Raw genomic sequence first — 18,539 nt, forward strand, 5'->3', positions numbered from 1 at the left:
AGAGCATATTGAACTTTGGCATGGTATTTAAAGGCCTTTTGTTGTCTGAATCACTTTGACATTAATATAACATGTATATTTTGTGTACAGTACTTTATATTCAGATGTATCTGTTCTAGCTGTAGTGGAACATGTAAAAGGCTGTAAGGAATTATTAGGGAGCGCATGCTTTTACCAAAAGTATCTCTATAATTGTGTTGTGAGATGACTTGTGTAATAATGTAGTCCTCTGTTTAATGGCCAGTTATATGCAATGCAAGTAAGATAAGCACTACTTGATTTTATAATTATTTTCCAAAGACACCACACCAGCTTTTTTTTTTTTAAAGTAGGTAGTTGCATTTCAATAATGGATGAAGTTATATCTGCAGAGAAGATATATGCATTTGGTGTGTTGATGCTTTGCTTGCTTTCTTATGTTGCTTAACAGAAGTTGGCTGCTAATGCTGATGGACCAGAACTGTGTTCAGTAAATTTGGTATACTGTAGGACAGTCTTTTAACACTATCAATTGCCTTGGTAAAGGTGGTCTTTCTGCAAACACAGAGAAAATGTTTGTGTAATATTTATGTATCACACTGTAAATCACACTTCAGTTGTGGCCTATATGTTGTGGGTTGAGATATTACACCTGAATTGCAGACATCTATTACATATTTAGTCCATTAAAATATTTGTTTTTGAGTGTGGGGGGTGGAATTAAAGGACATAACTGTTAGGATTATCTTGCTAATAGTTTTGCAGTGTATGCCATTGTCATTCTGCTGTAATATCCTCTCTGACTGCCAAGTATTTTGCTTATTATAAAGATGGTTTTGTGCCGAGGGTGATTAAAATAGGGTTTAATCGAGCAGTAAGACAATGTTAAAGTAGCTTTCTGTTAGATAACTTTAGGAGAATCTCATGTGTAGTGTTTAAAAGGACTAAGCTATGTGAGAAACTTAGCAGAAAATGACAGTATATTTGTGTGTTAAAATGCTTGAGGAGAAAACAGGAGAAGCTTGGGAATTTGGTGAAAGCTGTGTAGAGTTTACGAAATTTGAGCACACAGGTAAAATAGCTTTTAATAAATATTTTTGCCCAATTTCCACAACTAATCTTGGCAACTCCTCTTGACACACACTTTCTCTTTTCTTCTCAAACTGATATGTGTAAAACGTTTTTCCTCTCAGGATGGCAAGGCTCAATGAAATGTGGAAGTCTCTCTCACATACTGCCATGCAGTCGTCTGCCAGCCCAGTCACTGAGTCAAGTGAGAGTTTACACCTCTGATGGTCAGAAAAAAGGCCCTGTACCAGGCCCTGAAGGAGCTGTGCACAAACCTGGAACAGGTCTGTGTGCTTTACATTTGTTTTGTGAATGATTGGGACCTGGTTTAAAAGGAGCAGATACCTAGAGCATTTATTCAGCAAAGGATTGTTAGTTTGCCTTATGCAATTAAAAACAGATCACAGTGTAGAATTGCATGTATTATTATGCTAAAGATGCAGAATTTGGAAATAGTCAAACCTTCCTCCGTATATCAAGACTTCTAGTGAATGAGCATGGGTAAAAACTTAGATTTCCTTTTTGTAAATAAATGATAAAATGTTGGAGGGATAGAATGGCTCAAGGGATAGATAATGGGATGCCTCTACAGTTTAGCAATCTGCCTCTGTTTAGTTACTTGTATAAAATGAGTTGGTGCTAAAGGGCTTGTCTACATCAGAAAGTTGCAGCGCTGGTGAGGGAGTTACAGCGCTGCAACTTTGAAGGTGTACACATCTGCAGGGCACCACCAGCGCTGCAACTCCCTGTTTGCAGCGCTGGCCGTACTCCCGTTTTGTCTCGGGTGTAGAGGATCCAGCGCTGGTGATCCAGCGCTGGTAATCCAATGTAGACAGTTACCAGCGCTTTTCTTGACCTCCGTGGAAGGAGGAAGCCTCTGGTAATCAAGCTGGTTTCCTTTCCCGGTTTGCTCTCTCGGTCCCGGAGCCAGCCAGCAAACCGCGGGGAAGGAGACCTGCTTGCTCGGGGTTCCAGGACCGAGAGAGCAAACCGGGAAAGGAAACCAGCTTCGCCGCGGTTTGCTCTCTCGGTCCCGGAGCCAGCCAGCAAACCGCGGGGAAGGAGACCTGCTTGCTCGGGGTTCCGGGACCGAGAGAGCAAACCGGAAACGCCGCGGTTTGCTCTCTCGGTCCCGGAACCCCGAGCAAGCAGGTCTCCTTCCCCGCGGTTTGCTGGCTGGCTCCGGGACCGAGAGAGCAAACCGCGGCGTTCCCGGTTTGCTCTCTCGGTCCCGGAACCCCGAGCAAGCAGGTCTCCTTCCCCGCGGTTTGCTGGCTGGCTCCGGGACCGAGAGAGCAAACCGCGGCGTTCCCGGTTTGCTCTCTCGGTCCCGGAACCCCGAGCAAGCAGGTCTCCTTCCCCGCGGTTTGCTGGCTGGCTCCGGGACCGAGAGAGCAAACCGCGGCGTTCCCGGGTTGCTCTCTCGGTCCCGGAACCCCGAGCAAGCAGGTCTCCTTCCCCGCGGTTTGCTGGCTGGCTCCGGGACCGAGAGAGCAAACCGCGGCGTTCCCGGTTTGCTCTCTCGGTCCCGGAACCCCGAGCAAGCAGGTCTCCTTCCCCGCGGTTTGCTGGCTGGCTCCGGGACCGAGAGAGCAAACCGCGGCGAAGCTGGTTTCCTTTCCCGGTTTGCTCTCTCGGTCCGGAACCCCCCTTGAAGCCGCCCAACAGCGCTGCAGTGTGGCCACATCTAACACCACTTGCAGCGCTGGTTGCTGTAAGTGTGGCCACTCTGCAGCGCTGGCCCTATACAGCTGTACTAATACAGCTGTAACAACCAGCGCTGCAAAATTTTAGATGTAGACATGGCCAAAGATTGAATTGGCATAAAAGCTGAACATGCTGATCAGTAGTAATTCCTTCCCCTCATGCTTGAGGCAAAATGGTGAGAAAGCTTAACCTGCTGTTTAGGCTGTTGGTGTTCTGAGTTTAGAGGATTTCACCCTGTAGAACTGTTAATCTGGCAATGTCCACAAGTACTAAATTATGTAACATTTAATATGGTGGAGAAGCCGACAGGCAACTTTTACTGTTGTGAAACTGGATGGCCCTGGAATTCCTACTCCAGAATTCTTCCCTACAGCTGCTTGAAGGTCTTAGTTTTATTCAGTCTTAAGCCAGATGTCTCATATTCCTGGTAGGACAGGAGCACTACCAGTTCTGAGTACTTCCATTCAAACTGGTTGTCAAGGTTTTTTCCCCCACTTTGAAATTTAGTGTCCAAAAAGTAGGGACGTGCATGATCACTTTTAAGCTTAATTACCAGCTTAAATTTGGTATGCTGCCACTAGCCAGAAGTCTGTGTCTGGCACACTTCTGTTCCCCCAAAACCTTCCCTGGGGAACCCAAGACCCAAACCCCTTGGGTCTTAAAACAAGATGAAATTAACCATCCCCCTTTTTTTCCCCCCACCAATCTCTGGTGAGTTTAGACTCAATCCCTTGGATTCTGAAACAAGGAAAAAATCAATCAGGTTCTTAAAAAGAAAGCTTTTAATTAAAGGAAGAAAAGGTAAAATTATCTCTGTAAAATCAGGATGGAAAATGCTTTACAGGGTACTCAGATTCATATAGACTAGAGGAAACCCCCCCCCCCAAACAGAGGTAAAAATCCTTCCAGCAAAAAGACACACTTACCGTTGAGAAAACAAACATAAGACTAATCCTCCTTACCTGGCTATTACTTACTATTTTGAAACATGACAGACTGATTCAGAAAGATTTGGAGAAGTCTGGATGTACGTCTTGTCCCTCTCAGTCCCGAGAGCGAACAACGAACAAAACAAACAGCACAAACAAAGACCTCCCTCCACCAAGATTTGAAAGTATCTTGTCTCCCTATTTTTCCTCTGGTCAGGTGTCAGCCAGGTTTACTGAACTTCTTAACCCTTTACAGGTAAAAGAGACATTAACCCTTAACCATCTGTTTATGACTCTGGTGATGGCACCAAAGCTCTTCACAAAAGTCTTCTCTGTGGGGGCGGCCCAGATGAGGTGCAATGACTACACCCTCTTCCTGGATCTAGATGAGTGTTTACTAATGAGTAGATCAAGTCAGAAGGTCCAGTTGGTGATCCTTGTCTTATTGCACCTTGATGTCACTGGGGTCTGTGTAAACAGAGAAAATTCCACTTTGACTCCTACAGGGACTATAGATTTTTATCGTAGTGACCTAGAGTCATCTTCAGGCAAAGCCTATCTTCTATAGACTGATTTCAGGCTATTCATAGCTTGATAAATCAAGTCACCCTCAAATCTTGCACCACAATCAGGGTCTGCCTTTTCCTGCTAGGCCATATGGCTACGTGTACAAACATAACACTGTTTGTTTACCAGACTTTGCGTTTGCTACCTGTAGGCCTGGCTTCAGTTTGTTTATTCAACAGACAAGGACAACATGAAAACCAGTGTAACAGTCCCACCAGAAGTCAGAGCTTCTGTCGTTTGGTGGATGAAACCAGACCATCTGCAAGTGCGAGTTTCCTTTCTTCCACCCATCCCTCACACAACCCTAATTACGGATGCATAATTCATAATATGGGGAGCACATATGGACAATCACACTACACATGCATGGTATGTGGTCCCCATGGGAGGCCAGATTGCATATAAATCTGCTGGAGATGAGGGCAGTTTTTCTAGCCTGCAACACATTTTTCTCCCTCATAAGCTCTCCTTGTGTCCAAATAATGTTGGACAATGTGACAGGGCTTTTTATGTAAACAGGGTGGAGCAAAATCTCTTCCTGTGAGTATAAAGACAGTGACTTACCTACCAGATGTGCAGAATACTCTGGCAGACAATCTCAGTAGGCACTTCTCCATAGACTGTGAGTGGGAAATACACAATTCCGTCTTGACTGAAATCTTGACTGGGTGGATAACACCATCCTGGGACCTAGTCTCCTTACAATCAAGCAAGAAATTCAACCTCTATTGTTCCAGAGCAGCATTAGGTCAAGATTCCAGGGATGATGCCCTTGTGTTATGTTGAATGGACCATCTGAGGTATTCCTTTCCTACTATCCTCCTGCTACCTCAGGTTCTCGGCAAAATTCGCCATGACAGGGCCAGGGTTGTCCTCATCACACCAATCAGCCCAGGCGGTTTTGGTTTCTGGAACTTCTACAAATGTCATCGTCATCCTATCCTCTGGGCTATATTCAACCCCTTTTGGATCTTTTAACTAAGGACAAGGGCAGGATCAGACATCCCAACCCAGACCTTCTTAATCTCATGGCCTGGTAGTTGGATGGTCATCAGTTTTGGAATGTTCATGGTCTCAGACCATCCAAACTATCCTTAATAACAGCAGAAAAATGTCCACTAGAAAATACTGTTTAGCTAAATGGAGGTGTTTCTATACGTGGCCACAACAGAATCAGCTATCACTAGAATCAGCAGGTGTCCATGTCATTTTAAACTATCTTCTATCCTTCAAAATGTCAGAGCTTTCTTTTAGTTTGCTGCCAGATGGACTTTCAGCTATCAATGCCTTTCATCCTCCAGTGGAAGGCCACTCCATCTTTACTTATCCAATCACAATTTGATTCTTGAAAGGTCTCATTAGGACCTTCCTGACGGTGATGAAGCCCACACCACCATATGTCTTCAGCTCTTACCAGATCACCTTTTGAATCAATGGCCGCATGCTCCATGAAGGTTACCATTGCATTGGCTATGTGGGTGAGCAAACTGGGAGCACTCATGTTAAACCTACAGTATACCATATTTCATAGAGAAAAGATCTCCCTTCATCTCTGTCTGAAATTGATCCCCAAAGTTATTTTAGAGTTTCACATGAACCAGCCTCTTTGCTTACTGATATTCTTCTCAAAGCCTCCTCTTTCCAGCAAGGAAAAGAGGCTGCACTTTCTCCATTGCAAACGGATCTTGGCCTCTTCTCCGCAAAGAACAAAAGCAATTAGGAAAACACAAAGACCATTTGTCACAATAACAGAGCAATGATGAGGGCACTATATCAGCACAGAAACTCTAAGTGGATCTCTGGATACATATTTCTATGTTATCCGTTCGCACATATTTTTCCCTTGGATGGGGTGAGGGTCCACTCTGTGAGCACACAAAGAACTTCATTGGTATCTCTTTGAGAAGTACCAAGTACTGGATATTTGTAAGGCCGCTACCTGGAGGTCCATCCATGTCTTTATGAAGCATTACGCTCTGGTCTAGGCTTCCTCAGCGTCTGCAGCTGTGGTGACAGCAGTGTTACAGACATCCATACCAACTGCATCCTTATATCCTCCACTTATTTCTGTACTGCTCACCAATCACCCATGTGTGGAATGTACATTGGGACCAGTGCTTGAAGAAATGGAGGTTACTTACCTGTAATTGAGGTTCTTTGAGATGTGTAGTTCTTATTTATATTCCACTACCTGCCCTCCTTCCCTTCTGCTTCATATCCTATCTGATTCACGGTAAGAAGGAGCTGGAGGGGCATTGGTCACTCTGCCCTTTATGCCTTTAATTGTGAGAATAGGGAGAGCAACTGCTTATGTGCGGATCAACAGACACTACTTGCTATAAATCTCCTATCTCAGGCATGTGGATCACATATGTATTCACATGTGGAATACAGATAGGGACCACACATCTCCAAGAACCTCTAGTTACAAGTAAGTAATATCAATTTTGTCGTGATTATCCTTAGGTAAGTCTTTCAACCTTCATGAGCCTCCATTTCCCTATTAGTAAAAAGTGGGATATTTTCCTACCTGACTGGGAATTCTGAAGATTAATAAATTAATGTTTAAAGGGCATCTGAACCTCTGTCCACCCAAAGATCAGCAGTTCTAAATTCTAATACTCCATTCTTTTCTTATTGGCTCATTGTGTTTTTTGTCATGTCTCCAGAGAAGGGTAATATATTTTAAAAGGGTACTTAATGCTGTCTGAACAGTCAAATATAAATCTTGACATTTGATGTGTAATTATTTTTTTCCTATGAAAGTTTATGGCATAACCTTTCATTAAATGATGTCACATTTTTGAAGAGGAACAAACTTTTCTGTAGAATAGAGGGTGACTTCTGGCAAACTCTGGAAGCAAATATGCCAGACAATCTTGTCTGTGCATATGAAGAATGATAGTTTGTCATGCCCATTGTTTTTAAGTATGATGAGAAATGAACAGCAAAGAGTATCTTTCTTATTTTGAACCTTTTTTAAACATTGCTGTTCTTCAAGCTATCCAGAGAGCAGCTAACACTTTTCAACAGGAAGAAAAGGGCTGAGTTACTTTTAGGCTTTTCCAAGCTCACTTGCTGCAAGATTTATGCAAATATATTAGAAACTGTTTTGTGTGTTTTTCTTACTGTTACCTTGGTCTTTCCAAAAAAATATACTCAGACCATGTTAGACCTTCTTGGTAGTTCCTGTCATATTTAATGGAATACTTTCTTGACTTAAAAGTAGTTGTGTAGCCAAAGCTTTAAGAATATTTGACTTTTGAATAATTCAAATCAGATGTTCAGTCAGGAGCTTCTCATTAGGCAACATAGACCTACTTGAAGAATCCTAAAGGTCTTCTGAGTTTTCCAAATTGCTTCAGTTTCAATAAAATTAGTTTTAATTTTGCTAATAACAGCAGATGTGTGGCAAACATCCAGTGCTAAAGTACTAAACACAATGTTGGATCTGTTGTTGGAATCATAAGGATTTTATTCTGATACAGTGAGTTTAGATGATGATTTTCAAAATAAATATTCAGACATGCATTTGAACTATCTGATAACATTTCAAATGCCAAATGCAAGCTAATATACTTCTGTTGTCCAGTTTCAACAGAAATTCATGACACAAGAAAATCTATGGATTTTGATTTTTCATAAGCTATTGTGTTCTTCAAAATCTTAACTCTTTTTTGTTTAAAATGTTTCCAGGTCTTCAGATGGTTTTTAATCTGTAAACCAAAGCATTTGTGATATTTTCTGCAGACAGAAAATAAACAGTTTTAGACTTCATTATCTTAATGGGGTAGTAACTGCAAACCTCAATTCTTACTATTTACAAGGTAAAATTTTGCATTAAGTTTGTCTATAAAGATACAGCTGAAAACATTTTGATTCGTGACCATTTTTGGATAACCTACAATACAGTGACAACCCTAGCAACTTTGTTTAATATCAAATTTCAACTTTCAGTGGTAGTAATGTAGTAATATAATATAGTAATATAACTTTATGCAATTTTCTCTTGGCCTGTTAACAATAGTCTTTTATTTTATTTAATTATTGTTTACATGTATCAGCAGTGAATGTTTTTTATTTTTTACAGCACGGGATACCGGCAGTGCAGGCCAAAAACCACTTTTATTGCAGGAGCCAATCCAAGTAAAAGGTAAACATGTATGTTATGTTGCAGTGGTACAGTTGTTAGGCAGTGGTGTTTCCTTTTAAGGTACCTTTCCTACTTTAGAAGTTATAAGACTTGGAGGAAATAATCTTTGAACATTAGGAGGCCCATGAGTCAGTAGGAAGTATGTAAGGTAGTTCGTGTCTTGGGCTTACTTATATACACATTTGTGGGAAAACACTCACATATCAACTTTCCATTTGGTGTCTGTTTATTTTAGAGAATGTCTTCTGAAAATAGTACTACTCAGAGATGGAGTGAATAATTAGAAATAGTGTTGCTGCCAGAAGTGTGGCTTTAACTACCACTTTAAGCTGATAAATCTATGTATCAGATGATGAACTATGATTTATCTCCCTTCATCCAGTCTAGTATCTCAGCCTGTCTTTCATCTCTTCATGAATGTCCAGTCAACATCTTAAACTCAACTTGGCCAAAACTGAGATTTTTGATTGCTTCCCCCACTCCTAGCCTCAAACCCACCTTTCTCCCCTTTCTCTTATGATGAAAAACATTTAAGAATGTTGCAGCTAAAACACCTTGACTTGTCATTCTGACCATATCAGCCCCTTTATTCCAGGGGTTCCCTCTTCACACCTGCTTTCTTGTCTTTATCTTTAAGACCTGCCATTAGTTAATCCCAGCCTACCTAGCTGATATAACTTATTGTCATGTTGACTGCTGCCTTATCTCCACCAATACTCCTAGCCATTGCTACTTACTGGTCATCTTCTTCCTTAACCACCTCTGTGCTTTTAATCACCTCATGCATGGGGAAAAGCTTCCTGATTAAAATCTGAATTGTTGCTACTTAAAGGATTTAAAGGAATATAAAGATTTGCCTCTGCTCCACTACCTACAAAACTCAGGCTGTTGATCCTAGCTAGACAGGTGATATTGCCTATTCCTCCTCTCTCCTCTTCTGCTTCCTTACTCTAAGCCCAATTAACCCTCAGTTCTCCCCTCTTCTCCCATCTATAGTACATGTAATTAACAAAGCTGTGTCAATTCTTCACTCTACTCATTTGCTTGTATGTTCTTGTCAAGGGTTTTTTCCCGCTTTGAACTTTAGCGTCCAAAAAGTGGGGACCTGCATGATAACTTTTAAGCTTAATTACTAGCTTAAATCTGGTATCTGCCACCAGCCAAAAATATAGTGTTTGGCACACTTCTCCCCCCTCCTTTCCCCCCCCAGACTTTCCCCTCCCTGGGTTGCCTTGGGAAGTTACCCAGATCCAAACTCCTTGGATCTTTAAAACAAAGAGGAATTAACCATTCCCTTCCTTTTCCCCCCACCAATCCCTGGTGAGTTTATACTCAATCCCTTAGATTCTGAAACAAGGAAAAATCAATCAGGTTCTTAAAAAGAAAATTTTTACCTTTTCTTTCTTTAATTAAAAGCTATCTCTGTAAAATCAGGATGGAAAATGCTTACAGGGTACTTAGATTCATATAGCCTAGAAGGACTCTTCCCCTACCAGCCTGAGATTCAAAGTTACAGCAAACAGAGGTAAAAATCCTTCCAGCAAAAGACACATTTACAAGTTAAGAAAACAAACATAAGATTAATCCGCCTTGCCTAGCTATACTTACAGTTTTGAAACATGAAAGACTGGGTGTACGTCTGGTCCCTCTTAGCCCCAAGAGCGAACAACGAACAAAACAAACAACACAAAGAGAGACTTCCCTCCACTAAGATTTGAAAGTATCTTGTCCTCCCATTGGTCCTCTGGTCAGGTGTCAGCCAGGTTCACTGAGCTTCTTAACCCTTTACAGATAAAAGAGACATTAACCCTTAACCATCTGTTTATGACAGTTCTGTTCACATCCTCTAACCTTTATCAGTTTGGGCCTATTGTTGCTAAGGAAAGGTTTGTTTTGTATAGAGATAGCTAACTCACTGTAAAGCAAACAAATCCACAACCTTTTCCTAGTGAAGGTGCATTCTTTGTGTCTTTAAATTGTAAGTCCGTCAGCGTGAGGATTCCCTCTTTTGTATGATGCTCAGCTCAATGCTCTGTATAGGCCTTTAGGCACAATTGTATCCAAGGCCTTGGCTACGCTGGCACTTTACAGTGCTGCAACTTTCTCGCTCAGGGGTGTGAAAAAAACACCCCCCTGAGCGCTGCAAGATACAGCGCTGTAAAGCACCAGTGTAAACAGTGCCCCAGCGCTGGGAGCATGGCTCCCAACGCTGCAAGCTAATCCCCATGAGGAGGTGGAGTACGTGCAGCGCTGGGAGAGCTCTCTCCTGGCGCTGCGACCACACTCACACTTCAAAGCACTGCCGCTGCAGCGCTCCCACGGCAGCGCTTTGAAGTTTCGAGTGTAGCCAAGCCCCTAAATATTTACTATTACAAATAGTAATGAAATATCAAAGCACTGAAAACTCTTAAAGGGAACACTCTTCACTGTAAAATTTGTGTGATATTTGGGTTATATTTTAAAGAATTAATTTTTTTTATTACATTTCTATGGAAACTTAAAACTGACATTATTTTTCAAATTTGTCTTTTATTTTGTAATATTGAGTGGATACTTTGTGAACTGTTGCTAATCTATATCCCAAGATATGAAAGTTAATAAACTTGCTCAAGGGTTTATTTAAAGAAAAACAATTAAAGCATGCAAGAGCCATTTTCTCTATTTGACAATTGTTCTCTTCCATTCCACTGCCCAAGCAACTCTGTGTTAGTGACCATTAGATCCAAAGATTACTCTGGAGTAGATCATGATGCAGCACATACTATCAGATGCTGAAAATTTACTTTAAAACGGTGTTGTAGATTAAACAACCCACTGGATGCCATAAAAACACCAGAATTTTTGTAAATAAATGCTGAAATTTGTAATGCCTGTGGGTTACTCAGTGTCAGCTGAAACCTTTTGCTTCAAAGCTTCCAGAATTCAGACCAGAAAGAAGGCAAACATGTTAACATTGAGGATAGTTAACCATTGAAACAAGTTACCAAGAAATGTGGTGGATTTTTAATCACTTGTTGACTTTAAATCAGGACTAGATATCTTTTAGAAAGATATACTATAGCTCCAACAAAAGTTTTGGGCTTAATGCAGGAATTACTGGGTGAAGACTTAAGGCCTCTGTTATGGAGGGGGCCAGACTAGAATCCTATAGGTCTCTTCTGGCCTTAATCTGTGAATTGTAAATTTTCAAAGATCTCTCTTCTCCTTTAATACACCTAATATCCTTCATCAACTGTAACTATTCTTTAATGGCAACCTGCCTAACATATTAACAGAAGTAAACTTAATAGTGATTTTAAAAGTACAAATCACTGTAAGGATGTTATACTTGGGTGACAAGCAGCCAAGAATGGCATAACTGAAAATAAGATACATTTGCATTTAAAATTGTATGTGTTCTCATGGTCTCCTGCTTGTGCATCAAATTCTGAAAAGATTATAGTAGAATCTCCTAGGTAGATACTACAAATAAATAAGGAATGTGCACTTTTAACTGTTCTACAGTCTACAAAGCACAGTATGGCAATTTGAAGAGAGAGAACTCTGGAAAGTACTAGGAGGAGTATTTAAAAAATAAGGAAGTGGAGGTTACAGTCTGTTTCAGTTCTCGTTTAGTTCTGAAAAGATCTGTAGCAATAGCAAAATAATTAACTACTGAGATTAGAAAATTAATTTGCTAAGTCTTTGGCCACCAGTGACTGAGTAGAACATGGTTTATATCTGCTTTTTTTTCTTGCCAGAATAGAAATTTTTATTATATTAAATGACAAAATTAAATTAGTCTCTTCTTAACAATGTTTATTTCCAATCTGTCCAGAAAATTATTAATTTTTCTATCCAAGTACCTTCCTCTTTTACTTCTCTCATTAAATATCTTTATCCCAGAATCCCTGGCAGGAAGGAAGGATTTGCTTGTCTCCATTTAAATGGGGTAAATTCACGATTTCCTATGATTTCACAGAGGGCTAAATTGTCTTTCAGGACGTATACTGAAGCATGCTGTATATGACTTTTAATTGCACTTAATAATACTTACGATTTTTTTTTTTTTTTTAAGTTAAAGCAGTTCTTAAAAAGAGAGAGTATGGACCAAAATACACACAAAATAATTTCATCACTGGTGTCAGAGCAATAAATGAGTTCTGTCTTAAATCCAGGTACAGTAGTTTAAGTGAGTTAAAGTATAATTGTCTATTTATTTTTGACTTGTTCATATGTGTTTCAGAAGTGAAGGATGGCTTAGCACCGTGGGACACTAATCCTGATTGAAATATCTAGGTGCCGCTCCAATATACACAATAAATTGTAGACTGACTGAGCTGACGCTTCATTTGAAAATGACTAAGCTTCAAGCTAATTGTAATCATGGTGGCTGATGGATTCAAACTCTTTCCTACCCTTTCAAAGGGGCATTATAATAGTTTAATATATATACTTTTAAAACAAAATGAACTTCACTTAAGTTCTCTTTCCAACATCTCTATCCTTCCTCTTCTCTCGAGTGCTGACTCTGCATGCCAAGAAGTGCAAATCCTATTAGTCCCTGATGAGAAAATGCTGTCTCTGGAACAGCCAACTTTTCACAGAGGGCACAGGCAACCTTGTAACAGTAGTTAGAAACTGTGCAAATCTCTAAAATATGAAAGCCCACTTAGAAGCCATAGGAAGCTTCATGTTAAACTTTAAGTACTTTAGTATTATATCTGTTTACAAATGCTTGTTATATTTTGCCAAATTAAGACTTAACTCTCACTATAATCCTGACTTAATCGTATGTATCAGTCTGGACCATGGTTGTTGTTACTTTACTTAACTCTCTTTAGTGTCTATCATCCACTTAAACAATACAGTTCAAATATGTGATCTCATTTATAAAATCTGTTTGACCTATTTTAAATAAATTGTTTGCAGCGGTGCTGCTGATGTTGCCATGTTTGCCCCTGGATACAAAAGACAAAGGTAGGTGAGGCAATATCTTTTATTGGACCAACTTCTGTTGGTGGAAAGAACAAGGTTTCGAGCATCACAGAGCTCTTCCTCAGGTCTGGAGAACGTAACCTGAGTGTCTTGAGCCAAATACAAAGTGTGACATATTGTTTAAGCAGAAGGGTTTCATGCATAGGCGATCACCGTTCTGCTTAACAATATGTCTCACATTGTCTTTAGCTCTGACACTCTGGGTACCTTCTCCAAACCTGAGGAAGAGTATTGTAATGCTCAAAACCTTATCCCTTCCACCAACAAAAGTTGGTTGAATAAAAGATATTACCTCACCAGCCATGACTCTCTCTTTATTAAATATGAAAGTTTGGTGACTTTTACAGCAGAATTAAAAAATTGTAACTATTTCTGCTCTGGGTCTTACTTATCACCCTAGTATCTTAGTTCAGCCAAAGGTCTTAATTAAGTGAAATCAGTTTATCATAACTTATTTTCTCTGTAGGCAGATTAATTTGAAAATCTATTTGTTGGCTTTTACATAGAAAGTTCTGGACAGAAATAATGGGACCATAGGTTAGTTACTGTGATCAAACCAAATGATTTCCTATTTTATATATAAACATCTTATATAATCGAGTGTCTTGATTCAGACAGTGGAGGAAGTTACTAGGGAGACAGCCATTTTAAATTTGATTCTGACTAACAGAAAGGAATTAGTTGTGAATCTGAAGGTGGAAGGCAGTTTGGGTGAAAGTGATCATGAAATAGAGTTCATGACTCTAAGGAAAGGAAGGAGTGAGAGCAGCAGAATAAGGACAATGGACTTTTTTAAAATGCAGACCTTAACAAACTCAGAGAACTAATAAGTAAGGTCCTACAGTAAGAAAATGTAAGGGGAATAAGCAGTTCAGAAAAGCTGGCAGTTTCTAGAAGAGACGCAATAATAAAGTCACAAAAGAAAACTATCCCGAAGTGAAGGAAAGATAAGAAGAATAGTAAGAGGCCAATTTGGTGGCATGAGGAGCTCTTTAATGACCTAAAAATTAAAAAGGAATATATAGAAAGTGGAATCATGGACCAATTCTTAACTGTGAGTACAAAAGTATAGCACAAGCATGTAGAAATCAGAGCAAAATCAGGCTAAGAAACAAAATGTTACACCGAGCAAGGGACACAAAAGGCATAAGGAGAGGTTCTATAAATACATTAGGAGCAAGAGAAAGACAAAGGAAAGCATAGGTCTACTGCTTAAGTGAAGAAAGAGATTTTCTAATGGACTGTACCAAGAAGGCTGTGGTGTTGAATGCCTATTTTGCTTCAGTCTTCTCTAAAAAAGTTAATTGTGACCAGAATCTTAACATAGTTTATATTAACAAAAAGGGGAAAGGGAACACAAGCCAGAATAGGGAAAGAACAGGTTAGTTAATATTAGGTATGTTTAGATACATTTAAGTTGTCAGGGCTGGATGAAATTGTTTCAGGTAGTTCCTGAAATACATCTCAGAACTGTTAGCAATTATCTTTGGGACCTCATGCGTCCCCCATGAGTTCTTAGAGGACTAGAGAATGGAAAATGTAATACCTACCTTTAAAACAAAGAGGACCTGGGAACAAAGAGGACCTGGGGAATTATAGATAAAGCAGCCTAATTTTGGTATCTGGAAAAATACTGGAACAAATGATTAAATAATCAGTTTTTATAAGCACCTAGAGGAGAATAGGTTGATAAGTAGCTCTAAATTTAGATGCAAAGGAAGATTCCCAGTGTTATATTATCACAGAGATAAAGAGGCTGCCATTTGCAGATGCAGGCAACCTCTCTCAAGTTTCAGTGCCAGGTGTCTGGAGGATGAAAATATGCTGAATGCAATCTGTATAGCCAACCCTACTCATCACGACGTGTGTCATGGACACTCAACTGAAGCTTAATGCAATGGCAAACAGAGCAACAGGTAAAGAGTATGAAAATGAATACAACTATGCTAATATTAGATTCTGGTTTGTTGGAATTGAAAACATTCCTGTATGAGATCCAGCCTGCAGAAACTTTTAGAAGTCAGTGGTACAAAAGCTTTGTCTATCAACAATTTCTTGTCTGGTTTGGAGAACTCTAGCTGACTGTGTCATATCAAAGCTGTGTTGGATGCTGCTGTCTTCTTAGCCAAAGCAACAGCAGTTGAAAATGCAACTGTGCCAGTTCATTGCTCTGATGGCTGGGACAGGACTTCCCAAATTTTGTTCAATTGACTTGCTTGTTGGATTTGTTTTATAGAACAATATAAGGCTTCATGGTTTTGATAGAGATGAACTGGCTCTCTTTTGAACACACGTTTTCTGACTGATGTGATCAATTGGATGGTGACCCAAAGGAAATCGCTCTAGTTTTCACTCAGCTTTTTAGAAGGTGTGTGGCATCTCACAGAGCAGTTACCACGAGCCTTTGAATACAGTGAAGCTTTCCTCTTTCAGAGCCATGAACATGTCCATTCATGTCAGTTTGGAAACTTCCTTGGAAACTGCCAAAAAGAGCTAGAAGAACTAAAATTGAAAGAGAGAGCTTATTCCTTATGGCCATTCCTTCTGGACAAACAAAAGAAGCATCTAAATCCTCTACAATCCAGATTTTTCCAAGAAACTTGCCCTCTTGGAGTCTAACACTGTCCTTCAATTATAAATTTTGGAGAAATATGTACCGTCAGTTTGACTGAACTGTGAACCCCAGGCAATCTGTATTTAATTTCATCATGACCATGAATGAACAAAATAAACAATCGGAGAAAGACTTTAAAGAACTGGAAGCTAAAATGAAACTGAGAAACAGGCGACCAGAAGAACTCCTCACTAAGGAACAATTGCAGTCTGTCCATCCTGCTTCACCAGCACTTAAAACTTCTCCATGCTTTAAGAAGGAGCAGCCTCTGTTACCTATGAATGACTCCATTTGAACTATAGAGGGCAGCAACACAGCAGACAGTTGCTACAGTGAATAAAAAGTAGTAGCCAATATGGATATGTCAAGAACAAATCATGCCAGAACCTAATTTCCTCCTTTGACAGGGTTACTGGGCTTGTGGATAGCAGTCGATATGATATATCTTGATTTTTAGTAGTGCTTTTGACATTGTCCCACATGACATTCTCATAAACAAACTGAATTACTATAAAGTGCATAACTTGTTGAAAAGCCATACTCAAAGAGCAGTTATCAATGATTTGCTGTCGCACTGTGAGAATGTATCTATTGGGGGTCCTAGGGCTCTCTCTTGTGTCTGGTACTATTCAGTATTTTTGTTCATGACTTGAATAATGGAGTGGACAGTATGTTTATAATATTTATGGAAGACACCAAGCTGAGAGGAGTTGCAAGCACTTTGGTGGACAGGGGATTAGAGTTCAAAGGACCTTGACAAATTGGAGAATTGGTCTGAAATTGAAGACAAAATTCAAATAAAGATAGATGCAAAATACTACACTTTGGAAGGAAAAATCAAATGCAAAATAGGGAATAACTGGCTATACAGTAGTACTGCAGAAAATAATTGGGGGTGTTATAGTGGATCACAAATAGTATATTATCCAGCAGTGTGATGCGATTATAAAAAAGTCAAATATAATTCTGGGATGTATTAACAGGAGTATCATACGTAAGGCACAGGAGGAAATTTGTTCTGATCTACTTGGCACTAGTGAGGTCTCAGCTAGAGTATTGTCTGGTTTTGGGTGTTACACTTTAAGAAAGATGTGGACAAATTGGAGAGAGCCCAGAGGAGAACCAAAAAAATATGATAAATTGTATAGAAAACCTGACCTCAGAGGGAAGATTAAAAAAACTGGGCATGTTTCATCTTGACAGAAGACAACGGAGGGGGCACCTGATAAGTGTTCAGATATGTGAAGGAATGTTATAAAGAGGATGGTGATCAGTTGTTCTCCAGGTCCACTGAAAGTAGGACAAGTAGGAATGGGTTTAATCTGCAGCAAGGGAGATTTAGGTTAGCTATTAGGAAAAACTTTAGGGTAGTTAAGTACTGGACTAGATTAGCAAGGGAGGTTGTGGAACCTCTGTCATTGGAGGTTTTTAAGAACAGATTATCTGTAAGGAATGGTCTAAATATACATGGTTTTGCCTCAGTGTGGAGGAATGGACTTTTATGATCTCTTGAGGTCCCTTCCAGCTCTACATTTTTATGATTCTATGAAGTGATTTACAGTGGGGGAAAATAACAAAAAACTGATAGCCAGACGTAGCAAATACTTGCTCAGTCACAGTTTTTACATAGCGTTAGACCTGTGTTACTGAAAGAGGGGGAAATGGCCTGGGTATTGGGCATAATCCTTTCGGCTTTCTTAAAATGCCATATGACCTCTAATTTTCATATAGGTAGCCACCAGACAGGAATAAGAGGGACTGTGGGTTAATTTATTATCCAAAGAATTTCTTCCTTTCAGCTGCTAAGGTATAAACATTCCCATGTTAATATACAGTCTGAGCCCAGGCAAATCCCATTATGAGCTTCAAGAGCAATTTAAAGAACACTTTATAGTGCTTGTATTGCCACTGGACTGTGTTTAAGTAAAAACCCTCAGCTTCCTGTCAGTTTCTTTAAGCTTGTCAAGTTTTAAAAAAAAAATTTAGGGTAGATTTTTAAATTTAATGATATAATCAGTACATTTGATCTTTATATTGACTCCTTTGTGTACAGTATGAACATGTTTTTTGTTGCCATAAACTGTTTCCATCCTTCAACAGTGATCTAGAACAGCTGAGGAAAATCAGACGACGAAGTCCCCATGAGGATACTGAGGCTTTCACTGTATTTTTGAGATCAGATGTAGAGGCAAAGTAAGCAAATTTTTTTTAAACGGAAATTAGTTGGTGGTTTTAAGTAATTTAACTTTGGTTATATGAGAAAATGGTATAAGATATACTTTTAAAAGGTTAGCTTTATAACGGAAGGGGCAGTAATATTTTCCTTCTCTGTTTAAATGCATCTGTATTTGCCCATTGTTGTAGTAACTCGGTACAGTATACAAAATTGAAGGGTCATATTGTATATATCCAAATTGCAGTCTAACTCTCCCCCTACACTATCTTATCATGAGATTAATCTGGATGGATTTCTTCCAGAAGAAATATTGATAAGACATGTTACTCTGGTATTAATGAAGGCTTGGGTTATGTAGTCAAAAACTTG

The 18,539-nt window shown here is 39.6% G+C and overlaps 1 protein-coding gene and 1 pseudogene across 2 annotated transcripts in view; both read left to right on the forward strand.

The window, feature by feature from the left end:
- Window positions 1–18,539, forward strand: part of SLC30A9 (solute carrier family 30 member 9) — a 68,291-nt gene that overhangs the window by 1,603 nt on the left and 48,149 nt on the right. For both annotated transcript variants that reach the window (XM_030563789.1, XM_030563788.1), the window contains exons 2-5: window positions 1,173–1,331; window positions 8,341–8,403; window positions 12,461–12,560; window positions 18,095–18,187. In XM_030563789.1, coding sequence (XP_030419649.1) covers window positions 1,173–1,331; window positions 8,341–8,403; window positions 12,461–12,560; window positions 18,095–18,187 — 415 coding nt within the window. The remainder of the gene's footprint in view (window positions 1–1,172; window positions 1,332–8,340; window positions 8,404–12,460; window positions 12,561–18,094; window positions 18,188–18,539) is intronic.
- Window positions 14,973–16,314, forward strand: LOC115652140 (annotated as a pseudogene).

The sequence above is a fragment of the Gopherus evgoodei genome, chromosome 5 (genome assembly GCF_007399415.2).
Source record: "Gopherus evgoodei ecotype Sinaloan lineage chromosome 5, rGopEvg1_v1.p, whole genome shotgun sequence".
Classification (NCBI taxonomy): Eukaryota; Metazoa; Chordata; order Testudines; family Testudinidae; genus Gopherus; species Gopherus evgoodei.